The sequence below is a fragment of the Doryrhamphus excisus genome, linkage group LG8 (assembly GCF_037039965.1).
Source record: "Doryrhamphus excisus strain RoL-2023G ecotype Guam linkage group LG8, RoL_Dexc_Guam_v1.1, whole genome shotgun sequence".
NCBI classification, from domain to species: domain Eukaryota; kingdom Metazoa; phylum Chordata; class Actinopteri; order Syngnathiformes; family Syngnathidae; genus Doryrhamphus; species Doryrhamphus excisus.
In genome coordinates this window covers 12,396,598-12,409,244 of record NC_136364.1, presented here as the reverse complement: position 1 = coordinate 12,409,244, position 12,647 = coordinate 12,396,598, and the positions used below count along the sequence as shown (strand labels likewise).

General features: G+C 40.7%; 1 protein-coding gene across 16 annotated transcripts in view; it reads right to left on the bottom strand.

The window, feature by feature from the left end:
- Positions 1-390: 390 nt before the first annotated feature.
- The window catches only part of LOC131134244 (protein Aster-B), a 53,868-nt gene continuing 41,611 nt past the window's right edge, over positions 391-12,647 (bottom strand). For 14 of the 16 annotated variants that reach the window (XM_078792847.1, XM_078792848.1, XM_078792843.1 and 11 more), the window contains 16 exons: positions 12,065-12,149; positions 10,765-10,868; positions 10,563-10,658; positions 10,400-10,480; positions 10,043-10,158; positions 9,795-9,960; positions 9,526-9,721; positions 9,129-9,267; positions 8,919-9,042; positions 8,057-8,199; positions 7,869-7,972; positions 7,484-7,787; positions 5,862-5,873; positions 5,619-5,726; positions 5,367-5,487; positions 391-4,859 (listed from right to left, as the gene is read on the bottom strand). In XM_078792847.1, the coding sequence (XP_078648973.1) occupies positions 4,770-4,859; positions 5,367-5,487; positions 5,619-5,726; positions 5,862-5,873; positions 7,484-7,787; positions 7,869-7,972; positions 8,057-8,199; positions 8,919-9,042; positions 9,129-9,267; positions 9,526-9,721; positions 9,795-9,960; positions 10,043-10,158; positions 10,400-10,480; positions 10,563-10,658; positions 10,765-10,868; positions 12,065-12,149 (1,989 nt within the window). In that variant the 3' untranslated portion in view covers positions 391-4,769. The remainder of the gene's footprint in view (positions 4,860-5,366; positions 5,488-5,618; positions 5,727-5,861; positions 5,874-7,483; positions 7,788-7,868; positions 7,973-8,056; positions 8,200-8,918; positions 9,043-9,128; positions 9,268-9,525; positions 9,722-9,794; positions 9,961-10,042; positions 10,159-10,399; positions 10,481-10,562; positions 10,659-10,764; positions 10,869-12,064; positions 12,150-12,647) is intronic. The other 2 variants (XM_078792835.1, XM_078792849.1) reach the window with 1 other exon arrangement.

Below are 12,647 nucleotides of genomic sequence, written 5' to 3'. Positions count from 1 at the left end.
ATAAACATTTTTAGAGCTTTCCTGCCAAGTTTCATTTGAAACATGAACAGACGATCATTTTTGCTAAAAAAAAAAAAGCTGTGTAATGTAATATGTGTACAAGTTGAACAATGTAAACCTGATGAAATATTTTAATGTGGTTAAACAGTAAAATGGGGTCATGTACAAGAGAGATTAGAGATTAAAAAGTAAGGAGATAGAACAGATGGCCCATAGGGACCCCCCCCCAAATAACAACGCTTTTGACATCAATATTTCAAAATGTGCTGCTTGTACTGTACTGTACTTTATATTGGGCAATGCAGCACGCCATGAATATTTCACCATCTCAGCAGCACCCCTGCACTGTTTGAAAGTACTACCGACACAGATAGATACACACAACATAGATCAGCTTTGTATCTTTTATTCATACGCTCAGTCTCTACTTGACATGAATCAGAAAGACACTTTTCCTCTTTTAGTTTCTATGAGAACGCAAAAATTCAGCAATCAAGTCAGAGCCTACGCACAGCGCAGGTTGGATTCATTTCTCAACATTGTGTGTGTATGTGTGTGTGTGTGTCGACTCACACAACACATACAGTATATATTTACCCACATTTAGAAATGTCATTAAAATTCTCCCTGGAGAGAAAAACATTTCTAAATAAAAATAAAAAACCCCAAAATAAAACAAAATGAAACATTGTGGTTTGATTTAGGTTCTAATTAGTAGCGGCTGTTTCCAAGAGAGAAAAGCAACATTCTGTAACAGTTGGACCTTAAACAATGGTGGGATGGGTAATTCCAACAAGTCGTTGCCATGGTGATACCAGATCACCTGGTGTGTAAAAGTGGTGGACCAGCCTTCACACTTCTGATGAACGAACTTGACGGAGGAGCGATGGAGCAAAAGCACTCGGTTATTTCTTACTGCTGTTATAACAAAACAAATAAGTAATTTATTCTGATTTGTTTATTATTACGTTCCACCGCAAATAACTTATTCTGACTCTTGGAGTGGTGAAAACTTTTCTTTTTAATTATTACTTTATATCAGGGGTGTCCAAACCGAGGGGTTCATACTAAAAAGATATATTTATTTGGTAAAAAGCTAAAAAATATATATATAAATTATCTTTATTATTAGTTATTATTATTGACATCAGGTTCTTCTCTTTACATTTTGCTTTTTCTTAATTTTTCACCATTCTGGCTGGGTTTTTTGGTTTTATTGTATTTCAACAATGTGCTGGGGCCAAACACAAACAAGCAACAAGCCGCAGTTTGGACACCCCTTCATTATATAGTATATGGATTTGCATAAAATGTATTTTTTCCCTGTATTATGTATCATTTTTGTGATATAATACTTTACGTGACTCCAGTGCAGTTTGGATTCTCTTTCCCTTGTTAATATTGTAGTGTTAAAAATAATTCAATTGAAAAATTTCACATAAGTAAATTTTTTCTTATTTTTCAAGTGAAATCAATATATTTTTCCTTATTATGATATTATGACTTTTTCCATGTCATTTTTTTTCCCACTATAAAAAAGTGGCAATATTTGGAACGCTGTGCAATGACAGTAATACAATCTTGAATACAGTTTGGATATACTAGTACTTTGTAGACCATACTATCCCATAGTGGAGGAGATTGTGTGTAAATGTTGGATTTACTATCCATCTCCATCAGATTCTCAAACAAAACAACACAAACAAATCATCTACAAAACATTTCTTTAAAGCATTTCACATTTTTTTTGCTGACATTCTGTACCATCACATCAACAAAGCATAGATTCTCTTTAACCCTTCAGTGTCATCGAGTACGCCAAGGCGGTGTTATATAGAGCGTATGTATATGTATAGAAAATAATCTCCATGTTAGAGTTTTCTTCAAGTGAGGCCAACACAGCAGCAGTTCATAATTTTACATATTGACCATTCCTTTTCCCCTTCGATACATCACAAGCACATAAACACACAGAAAAACGCAGAAATATTCTCTTTTTGGGGCAGTCATTTTCATCAGCTTTGTAAAACGTTGATGTTGTTACAATTCCAAACCCTCCCGCTTCACCTGTAATAAAATAATAATAGTAATAGTAATAATAAAGTGCTTCTATTTCTTTCTCTCCTGGATTATTGGAACACAAGGAAGTTTGGAAGTGCTTTCAATTATTGCTGAAGTTTATCAGCTCCTCGACTCATGCTCTTTAATGCCAATCGTGTACACGTACTATGATAGTAATACTTCATTGAACATACACTATATCATGGTTACATTTCTACATTGATGTCATTTGCTTCATTCTCATGCTTTTTTTTCTTGCATCCCAGACAAAACATTTTAGAAAAAGAGGGAGTCATTCAAGTTTAAAGAAGAGTGTGTGTGACATCTTGGGGAAACTTGCCAGTTTGCAACCAGTGGCCATTTTTTTGTTGCATTAGGGCAGCGCCCCAGTAGCTCAGGCAGATGGCGCTGTGGTATAAATACTTTTGCTTTTCAATACTCGTTTATAGTCAATACTTGACAGTAAATTTTGTGACAAAGTCATTGGTATTACACGATTTTCATTAAAAATATTTATTTACAGGATTATTCTAATAATAATCTATGAAGGAATATTAGGACAGCATTGAAAAAAAACATTTATGACTATTTACATTTATGACTTTTTCTGTATAAATTTCTGAGGAACATTTACGACTTTATTTTCGGAATATTGTAACTTTTTTTCTTCACGTAAATTTACAACTTTATTCTTGTGAATTTTATTGTCAAAATCTGAGATGATTGTCTTTTTCAATGTGACCCAAATAAAATACTCCATCACAGATAATTTTTTAATAAAAATACTAATTAAAAAAAAATAAATGTCTGACTTTATTTTATACGTTTACAACTTTATTCTTGAACTCTCAGATTATTTTTTCCAATATGGCCCTAATACTCATAGATTAAATAAGACATATATATTTATATAAATAAGATATATATATATATATAATATATTAGATAAAATAATCCTGTAAATAAAAATAAAAAAACATTTTTTCTTGTAAAAAAATTCTGTAAATTTATGATTTTCTGTAAATGTATTTAAAAAATCTCAGATTATTATTTTTAATGTGGCCTAATAAAATACTGTGTCATAGATTATTAAATCAAATTATATTATTAAATTATATATATATTTTATTATTAAAATAATCCTGTAAAAAAAATTCTGACTTCTTTTCTTGTACATTAACAACTTTATTCTTGCAAATTTACGACTTTATTCTTGTAAAATGATGATTTGATTCTCGAAATCTCTGATTATTTCCTTTCCAATGTGGCCTCCATATTCTTCCTAGAATATGTATCGTAAAATTTATTTTTTTTCTGTTTAATATTACAATTTTCAGATTTCTTTTCTTGTAATGTTACAACTTTATTCTCGTAAAAGTTTAAGTTCTTTTAAAATGACCACTTTATTTTTTCTTGTAACATTCTGAATTTACTCATATAAAATTTCAATCCATCCTACCATCAAAAAGTTGCAATATTTGGAGCCCTCCGACCGTCTCTCCCTGTCCTTTCGGTGCTGTGTGAGGCGGCCAAGACCTCTGCCTCAGGTTCTATGCTTTTATCTAGCTAAAAGTCAAGCATCGGACTTCATGAGTTTTTCCCCGTAGAAAAAGACCACTGATTGCGGCAATTTCTGCTTTTTGTTCCCACCAACCATTTGATGAAAAATGCGGGGATTCTAAACGTTAGCGTGATTTGGGTTAAAAGCAAGGCTGCACCTCAATGCATACAATTGAAAAAAAAGGCAGTCTGGCTGCAGCAACCAGGAACGGAAAACTTAAAAAAAAAAAAACACGTGTGGAATGATAAAAATGTCACACTTTACAGCACACGCGTGCACTCAGTCACTCACACGCATACGCACTCACGTGCGAACACAATCGCACAAACGCAGACTCGTACTTGCACACTGGACATGTCACAGACATATCTGGCATGCATTTTCTTAGAAATTCTTCAACAGCTCTAGAGCTCTGGTCATTTCTTATGTACATAAATGAACAATAAATATAAGTATGCTCATATATTTTGAAATATATATATATTAAATAATGAAATACTCTTATATATTTCAAATATATTCTTTCTAATTGAAAAGACTTCTAAAGAGATATAGTCACAGTTTAGTAATAAAACATGTAAGAAGACGTCTCCCTACGAGGTTGGCTGCAGTGTCCCTTATTCAAGGTGTTGATCTATACATTCTACTTCTACATTCTACTACAGGTTGATTGGGAGAGCAGATTGTTTGTGTTCAGGGAACCAGCCCCGACAGGAAAAGACCACTCCGACAAACGTGGTCAAATACTGCAAAGAGACGCTGCAGCAAGGACCTCTAGGGGGACGATTTGGAACAGTCACGAGAGAGTAGAAACCTCCAAATGTCCTCTTCTGGTTTTTGTTGTTGTATACGCACACACGGGAACCACACGGACACCGAGGGGGAGTTACTGTAAGTGGTCGAAATGCATGCAGTAGTTTAGGCTTCTTCTCCCTGCCCTAAGCATACATGGCTTACAGTAGGATGGGGTCGGGGGGAGGAGGGGGGCCCGTGTCCCACACCACTCCTTAGTGATGCTTCCTAACCTCCACGACTGTTCCCGGACCGGCTCGCTCCGTCTCTGCTTCCTGCACACAGACTGATGGGAAAGGAAAAGGGCGGTCCCATATTGCACAGCATGCCCTCGTGGCCTTGCGGAGCCGTTGGATCAGCGGTAGTGACTCCGCTTCTCCTCACTGTCCGCACTGTAGTCCCTCAAGCCGATGCCTCGCTGGAGGTTCAGTAAAGAGTCTTTCATCTGGGCCAGAAGAAAAAAAACATTGCTTTATGTTTATCACATTTCTCATTCATATATAAATAAACTATCCTTGGTTTCTATTGTTCACAGCTAGGAGACCCGAGTTCAATCCCACCCTCCGCCATCTCTGTGTGGAGTTTGCATGTTCTCCCCGTGCATGCGTGGGTTTTCTCCGGGTACTCCGGTTTCCTCCCACATTCCAAAAACATGCTAGGTTAATTGGCGACTCCAAATTGTCCATAGGTATGAATGTGAGTGTGAATGGTTGTTTGTCTATATGTGCCCGAAAACAGCTGGGATAGGATCCAGCACCCCCGAGACCCTTGTGAGGATAAGCGGGAGAAAATGTTGTTGTTTTTTGTTTTTCGAGTGGTTAGCGTGTAAGCCTCACAGCTACAACACCTGCGTTCAATTCCACCCTCGGCCATCTGTGTGTTAGTAAAAGTACTTATGAACTGTCTAAAAATACAACATTACCAAAAACCTTGTGTGCGTGTGTGTGTGTACCTGGTCGAGCAGCACCACAGACGACTTGATTATCTCCCGCCACTTCTGCAGCTCGGTGTCATGGTAACGCTGCTGCGCCTCCAAGAGCTGGGCCCACTCCATTTGTGTCTGAGGAAGTTTGCTGGCAACACAAATAGAAAATAAAAGCAATGACAAGGGTCCAGACGTCCAAGCCCGACCATCAAAAAGTCATACTGTGTCTTGAACGTATCCTAAAAGGCCCCAACACATGACGTTAGTTTATGTGCAAACCTTTCATGCAGCCGCAGACCTTGCCAAGTGGTTAAGGACTGCGCAGAGTACTCCAGCATCCACAGCTTGTAGAAGAGCATCATGTTGAGGAACACCAGCAGGACCAGACTGAGTGGAGAAAAACAACAACAAGAACATCAGACTGGACATGTCTACTCAAAAAAGCACATCAGGAAATATACACTGGATATATACATATTTTGACATGCTTTTGGATTTAGTACTTAAACATACTGTAAGTACCTGAGACAGATCCTGTGGATGGCAGTGCAACAAGAGGAAAAAAAAGAGTTATACTCAATAAAAAACAAACAGTATATCTTCATTCTTATGGCCTATGTTATTTTAAAAGCCGTTTGTACACGTGTAAACGATATGATACACATTAGACACCCCTCCGTTCCTTAACTTTCAATACCAAAGACGTACTTCTACGTCCTAATCCCAACAACGTTTATACTTTGTCTGACCGAAAGGCAAAAAAGAAGTGATGATGCAACTCTGCACAAAAGCATTAACATTTCAAAGCACTTTCAAGCCATGAAAACGGCCACAAGGGGGCAGAAGTGCATTTGAAAAGAGCTTATTTCAATGAAGAATCATGCGTGACGTGAAGGAGGAAGTGAGAGTGTGGAGGAGCGTAGCGTGCAGAAGGTTAGGCATTGTAAGGAAATTTGAATATGTGCACACACATGGTTCGATTCCTAATGTGAAAATTGTAAATCATTGGTTTACGTTGGGATAGCGATGCTTGAAATGTAACGTTTCACAAAAAAGCTGCTTTTCTCCTTGGGAAGTGATATTTTCCTGAAACTTAGCCATGTTCTACTGCTGATTACTAAAGAACGGAAAAAGCTATGAACACACTCTGGTTTTCCGATGAAAAATGGGGGGGGGGGTCTAAACTTTATTTTGGCAGGTTCCCTGTTTATATAGCCATAAAACATAATATTCTGTGTGCCTTTAAATATCAGTCAAGATCGTTTGAAATATCTGGTACCAAAGTGCACTCGGTTTGAGGACAGGGAAGGGGGGGGCACAGGATACGAATGAATGTAGTAGACATTAAAAAAAATCCAAAAAACAAATAAGGAACAAGAACTGGGATATAACTTTCCCACTTTTGGACAGATTTAGTAGAGATACTCAATTGTTTTAGGCCGCCACGTTTTAGGGACACACAATCTACACTGCAAAACCAGTGGACAGTGATCAATGATATAATTATTATTATATTATTAATTAGCCTATTAGTATTACTATCATCATTCTTCTTCTTCTGATTATTACTACTACTGGCCTACTACTGGTAGTAGTAGGCTAGTATTAGCCTGCTTATTGGCTTGCTTATTAGCCTGCTTTTGCCCTATTATATGAAATTTGTCAGAGATTTTTTTTGTAAAAAAAAAACAAACAAACAAAAAAAAATCTATAAAAAATATAAAATTATGTAGGGGGGCTTACGCTGAAGCCCCCCTAAAATTGGCCTAATGATGCCACAGCTGAAGGGGTTGTCTCTTGAAAAATGTCTAGGATTGAATGAAGTAATGTATATCATGGCTATATGATATAATGATATCATGTATAATCCATTGCCTGCTATATTATGTACATTAAAATAGTCCATGAATAAATAAGATCGATACACATTAAAATAAGACACATGAGGCCCAGGGTCGGGGGTGGCGGGCCCCTGTAATAAGTCTGCATACCCCTGACCTGAGAAAGTAGGTAGCTGGGATTATTTTGAATGGAATATAGCTTCAGTTGGCTTTTCATTTAGCGCCATGGGATAGTGACGGTACACGTAACGAAGTGTCCAATGAGTGTGTGCTATCTGGTGTGCCATGTGAGAAATGTCCTACACAAAGCTGATGACGAGCAGCAGTTTGGAGACGCTGTAGAGAGCAAAGCCTGCAGGCAGATGGCGGTGCACCGGACTCTGATGTCTGGTCTGCGTGGATCCCGCCACTTGCTTGATGCGCTGGATGACCTCCTCGTCCGTCGGCGTGGTGACGGGACTGAGCGCCTCGTCCAAGTGTTGGCTGCGCATGTGGGGGGTTGGCCTCTTCTTCCGCCTCACCGTGGCGTTCTTCACCACTTTGTTAGCCTTCGGGGAGAGCTGATGGGACTCGGTGAGGATGTCTTCCAGCTTGGACAGCTCCAGTTCTGAGAATGTGATGGATACATCGGCTCATATTTCATGTTCTTACGGAAAAAGGACAATATTTCACAAACAAAAAAGTATACCGAGATGTCGAAAGTTCTCCTCCAGTCCGCTCCAGAAGTTCTTCTCTATGAAGCCCTTCACCAGCCCCCATGGCTGCTTCCTGAAGCGCAGCTCTGTGGATACCCTGGTAGATGATATCATAATCTTAACATCAACATCAACATTATGAAGACAAAGAACAATCTGGGTGTGTTTTGCTTTCATTCACCGTAATCGACACTTGTTCTTGGCCACTCGGGTGAGCATGTAGCGGTTGAGCGTGTAGAAGTAGTCATGGTAGGGCACGTCGTGTGTGATCACCTCGGCGTCGATGATGTAGCACTCGCTCTCCTGACTGGCCTTGTACAGAGTCTGAAAAGGAATCATTGGGGATTCAACACCGCCCTGCTCACATGTCTGGCGGGGTACATACACCCTGGACTGGTGGCCAGCCAATCACAGGGCACATATAGACAAACAACCATTCACACTCACATTCATACCTATGGACAATTTGGAGTCGCCAATTAACCTAGCATGTTTTTGGAATGTGGGAAGAAACCGGAGTACCCGGAGAAAACCCACGCATGCACAGGGAGAACATGCAAACTCCACACAGAGATGGCCGAGGGTGGAATTGAACTCGGGTCTCCTAGCTGTGAGGCCTGTGTGCTAACCACTCGTTCGCCGTGCAGCCCTGTAATAAAATTAAAATACAGTCATTCACCCTGCGTATACTTTATGGAGCGATATGAGGATGGTGATTGTGGATGGTGATACTGTCACCTAGTGGTGGTTTATAGCTATTTATGCATATAGCATATCACATTTATATTTAATGTATTTTTTTGCTCATATCATACTGAGCGGCTCAATCCTTTCCTATGTTCGAAGAAGTAATTTAACCACATTCCCATAAACATAAATAGGGATATCCAATAATATCATCCGACCTATATTAGCGGCCCATATTGGCATAAAAACAAGATATCGGTTCATTTTGTTATAGGTTGTGAGAGGCGTATTATATGTATTTCTATAGACTGGTCCATCATTTATTTTTTTATGATTAGCAAGGATCTGCTGTATACCTGAGTCTCCGTGACGGTAGCAGTCTTGGGGGCCAGGGGGTTCGACAGAGAGATGGTGTACATGATCTCTCTGGTCTGGTTCCCAGCCTCTTCCTTCTTCCACGGGTGGTACACCACATCTGAGGTGCACGCAAATAGCAGGAATAATGGCTGAGAAAGCTGTTCCGAGGGAGATTTGGGCAAAAAAAAGAAAAACATTTACTACCTGAGAAGCGCCTCTGTTCCATGAAGTCACTCATGAACTGTGACTCGGTGAAGAGGATGTCGTAGAGTTTGTCCACGCTGAACTTGTAGATCTCGTTAATGTGCTGCCTCCCGTTCAGGTCCTCGTGGAATGCCTGGACCTCACCTGAACAAGCAGGAGAACTCACGTAAATACACTAAAATCTTTGGTCAATTCCATGATTCCAATTTTTCCAGTTTTGGGAAGGTTCTTTTCTGTTCCAATGTGATGCAAGGTCAATAAAAGCATGTTTGGTGAGCTAGACCAAGCACGCACGACTGGACAAAAGTCGTCATAACGACAACGAAGGCAACACCTCCAATACTTGAGTCAATACAAAGCTGCTTCCGATGCTTTATCTATGCTCTGTCGCCCGTCACTCACCCTCATCGTGTGTCTCCGAGGAGTCGCTGAGCTCGGTAGGGATGTCCTCGTTGTCGTTGAAGTCCAGCGAGGGCGAGGGGATAGGGCCGCTGCCACCGCCACCGGTGTCGTTGTTCCTCTCTTCTACCAGCAGTGGCACGGCCAGCAGCTCGCCGTCTGTCGGGCAGTCTGTGAAATCGTCTGCGGGGAGGTCAAACTTCCAACAAACAAAAGACGTTTTATTAGAATGGAAGGAGAATACACGCCATGATGATTGCACTGCGACTTACGGTGATGGGCGTGTCATGGTGGCTGCCTGTGCGCTCCATGGTGCTGTTTGGGACCATCTTCTTATGAGGAAGAGGAGGACTTCCTTCAGGCTTGGCCTCTGCGCTGCTCTTAGACAAATTGTCATTGTTGATCTCGTTCTCCTCGTTGGGAATCTCCTCACTGAACCTGAAGGCACCACAAATCCCCGCGTGGGGGCACAGCATTAGGCTCACGAAGGTGGTCGGTACGTTGGCTGCTGCACACTCACCCCATGGTGTTGAAGTCGTCATCTGGGGGAACGTAGTCCTCGTCATCGCTGGTTAGGCCCAGCTCGTTGCCGTAGCACTGATGGACAAAGTGCCACAACTCTTTGGGGCACAGAGGCTGCATAAAGAACAGAAATTAGCTATGTTATTATGAAATACTGTAAATATTATTAAAAAAATAAACAAAACCATGTCATGGGAATTGTTGTTGCTGCTGTTTTTGTTTCTCACTCTCTCTACTGTCAAAGAAAATAAAAATAAAAATAAAAATAAAAATAAAAAATAAATAAAAAATTATAAATAAATAAAAAATTATAAATATTTTTTCCTATGGTAAATATTGCTTCAAAGTAGCTTACCTTGTCGAGCAGCGCATTCTGCCATAGTCTGAACATCATCATGTACGTCCTGTCTCTTGCTCCAAAGGAGGTGAAAAAGTGCTGTGAAGAGTGAATGGTGCATGGTATGGAAATGTGTACAATACAAACCAAGCCATTCTATTCTAGTCTATGTGAAGCTTACCTTCTCATTGTCAGTGCAGACCTGGATGGCGTTGGGAATGAGGCGGGCAGTCTTCTCTTTCGTCATCGAGCAGATGTCCTTTAATCGCACTGTCAGCTACACACAAGCAAAATTCACATTTACACGCATGTACACACATACCGTATACTGTCATCGTGCCAGACAGACTGCAGAGTGGCAGACAGAGCGCGAACAAGCATACCAGTGTTTCCCAGCGGAAGATGTTGCTATAGAAACAGATCCAGTTCTCAGAGAGGTAGAGTCGTCCCTGCAGGAGGATGTCCCGTTGCAGAGCACAGGAGTAGTCTGACACATGAAGACAGGACATGCTTTTTAGTACAACACGCACCATGCAATTTCTATACAAACGTCAGCCCAGTTTGTCCAAAAAAATTAAAAATTGAAGTCTCTGAACACAAGCGTCCCCCCCCTCTTAAATTAAAAAAAGGGCCTTGTTGCAACACACCAACCTTAAAAATGTTGATTTCTCCACTCAATAAGACCAAACATTGCCTTTGCTGTTGCTTTCTGTTCTATTTCCCTTTCTATCGGTCCTCCGTTATGTTAAGCCATCATGCACAATTTAATTTTTCATTGCTCCTCTGTCCGTCTGGCCCTCCTTAACCAAGCACTCAGGGGTCATATTGTTTTTGTTTTTACTGCCTTCTCTTCTTTTCTTCCTGTAGGTCCCCACTTTATTTAAGCTTGATTAAGCACTGTTCAGTTTTTAACTGCTCACCCTTCTGTCTGTCCCCTCTTAAACCAAGCACTAGTGGGCGGTATCGCTTTCGCTTTGCTGCCTTTTGATATTGTTTTTTGTTCTTTTGTCGTTCGGTCTGTCCCTTTTTAAGTTAAGCTTGATCAAACACTTTTATTTTTGATAATTGCTCACCCTTGGCCAGTCTCCATTCCCCTCTTAAACCAAGCAATAATGTTGCTATTGCAGCTGTGGTTATTGCTTCTCATTTTTTTTGTCTGTCCCCTCAACTTTTCCTGTTTTGTTTTCACAATATGACAGTAGTCGGTACTGTGGGGCAATTCTTTTTGCGTAATAACAGTCAAACAGAATGACAATATCACTCTTATTGGTCGCTTCCTGTGACGGCCTCTGTGTGTCACTGACGTCCATTCATTCATTCATTTTCTACCGCTTATCCTCACGAGGGTCGCGGGGGGTACTGGAGCCTATCCCAACTGTCTTCGGGCGAGAGGTGGGGTACACCCTGAACTGGTGGTCAGCCAATCACAGGGCACATATAGACAAACAACCATTCACACTCACATTCATACCTATGGGCAATTTGGAGTCAGCAATTAACCTAGCATGTTTTTGGAATGTGGGAGGAAACCGGAGTACCCAGAGAAAACCCACGCATGCACAGGGAGAACATGCAAACTCCACACAGAGATGGCCGAGGGTGGGATTGAACTCGGTTCTCGTAGCTGTGAGGTCTGCACGCTAACCACTTGTTCGCCGTGCAGCCCCACTGATGTCCACTCACCCACAATGAGTCGCTCTGTGTCAGGTAGATGCTTGAAGAGTTTCCTGAAGTCCTCATTGCGTTGCTTGTATGTGGGGCTCAGCACCTGCAGGGGGCAATCAAAGTGAGAGACACACATATACAAACCTCACACACACACACACACAGGCACACACACAGACATACAAATAGGCATCATCGTTGCTATGCAGCCCTTCAAACCTTGTCAAAACCCTGGACTGAGACTTGATGTTAACAGTTCTTTGTGGGATTTTGACAAGAAGTGGAGATGGACTTAATGGCAAACAGAGTTGCACATAAAAAGCATCATCTTCATACGTCGGCCTGCTTCGGATCATTCAGTAAACATGCTGTGAGTGTTGAAATGAGTTGCATTCAAAGCAAACTACATTGGCCACAACATTAGGTACACCTGCTAATGACAGCTCTTTTAACTCTATGGGGTGGTGTTCAAAATGCAGACTAGGGGCCATTTTCAGACCACAGTCCCTTTTTATTGGCATAGGACATATTTGCTTGGCAAATTTCCTGGCATATATTGAGCTACACTGCATTGGATTTAGCATCTTTAGTTTAGAAGATG